The sequence below is a fragment of the Hippocampus comes genome, unplaced genomic scaffold, assembly GCF_001891065.2.
Source record: "Hippocampus comes isolate QL1 unplaced genomic scaffold, H_comes_QL1_v1.1 scaffold122, whole genome shotgun sequence".
In the NCBI taxonomy this organism is placed as follows: Eukaryota; Metazoa; Chordata; class Actinopteri; order Syngnathiformes; family Syngnathidae; genus Hippocampus; species Hippocampus comes.
In genome coordinates, this window is record NW_017842059.1 from 1,441,012 (window position 1) to 1,442,546 (window position 1,535).

The window sequence follows — 1,535 nt, forward strand, 5'->3', positions numbered from 1 at the left end:
AAACAAAAACAAAAACAAAACAAAAAAAAATGTCAGAAATGTTATATATCTTTTATCCAAGCAAGTGAAAATGGTGACAAAACAACCCCTCATAATCAACAACTATGCAATAAAAAAAAAAAAAAAAAGAAAGAAAAAGAAGAAAAAGGAGCTCCATGATACAATAGTAGCAAGTAGGAGGGTTGTTTCGGATGTATGCAAATGAGTGGAACAACAGCATTGTTATGGTCATCATCTTATTACGGAATTATTGGTCAGTAGTATATGCCAGTAGGCTCTGTGGCGGCGCCCCCTGCAGGGTCAGATCTGCATCTGCTCCAGGTATTTGTAGGTGGGGTTCTCGTAACCGTGGTTCTGCATCTTGTTAAGGTGGCGCTCCTCCGGTGTCAACATGGGGTCCACCTGCCACCAAGAGCACAAAACACACTCCTTTTAGGGCACTGGTGGGAGTTTTTCAGGCTGGCTATTGGGCTGGAATGAAAACCAAGTTGAATGAGAAGATCAGTTTTGATTTTAAATTATTTTATTATTTATAATGATAATGGGGGGCCCGGTAGTCGCGTGGTTAGCATGTTGACTTCACAGTGCAGAGGTACCGGGTTCAATTCCAGCTCCGGCCTTCCTGTATGGAGTTTGCATGTTCTCCCCGTGCTTGCGTGGGTTTTCTCCGGGTCCTCCAGTTTCCTCCCACATTCCAAAAACATGCATGGCAGGCTGATTGAACACTCTAAATTGTCCCTAGGTATGAGTGTGAGCGTGGATGGTTGTTCGTCTGTGTGTGCCCTGCGATTGGCTGGCAACCGGTTCAGGGTGGCCCCGCCTACTGACAGCGTATGTAAGTACAGATGTACAGTATTGGTTTTTATTGGTGGGAAAGAAATGCCACATTTACAGCAGCTGACTGCCAAATTTAATGCTATTATAAAATAACAATTAGAAACTTACTGCATCATACCTGCTCAAATTTAACCATAATATATCGAATTGAATTGTAATCATACCGAATCGAATCATTCCACTCTAAACAATACTTTTCTTTATTCGTATCGCACCCCTTGTACCGAGATACGTATCAATGTATCAAATTCTCTCTTATTGGAGTGATGCACACCCTATATATACATATACCTGTATATATATATATATATATATATAGAGAGAGAGAGAGAGAGAGAGAGAGAGAGAGAGAGAGAGAGAGAGAGAGAGAGAGAGAGAGAGAGAGAGAGAGTGTGTGTCTCTCCGGGTACTCTGGTTTCCTCCCACACACCAAAAACATGCATGGCAGGCTGTTTGAACACTCCAAATTGTCCCTAGGTGTGAGCGTGAGCGCGAATGGTTGTTGGTCTCTGTGTGCCTTGAGATTGGCTGGCAACCGATTCAGGGTGTTGTTCCCTGCCTACTGCCCGAAGACTGCTGGCATAGGCTCCAGCACCCGCCGCGACCCTTGTGAGGATCAAGCGGATCGGAAAATGGATGGAATGGATGGGGACACACACACACACACGCACACGCACGCACGCACGCACGCGCGCGCA

The 1,535-nt window shown here is 44.8% G+C and overlaps 1 protein-coding gene across 1 annotated transcript in view; it reads right to left on the bottom strand.

Moving 5' to 3' along the window:
• Positions 1 to 30: 30 nt before the first annotated feature.
• The window catches only part of aplp2 (amyloid beta (A4) precursor-like protein 2), a 62,318-nt gene continuing 60,813 nt past the window's right edge, over positions 31 to 1,535 (bottom strand). The window contains exon 22 of the mRNA XM_019861189.1: positions 31 to 402. Within this exon, the coding sequence (XP_019716748.1) occupies positions 301 to 402 (102 nt within the window). The 3' untranslated portion in view covers positions 31 to 300. The remainder of the gene's footprint in view (positions 403 to 1,535) is intronic.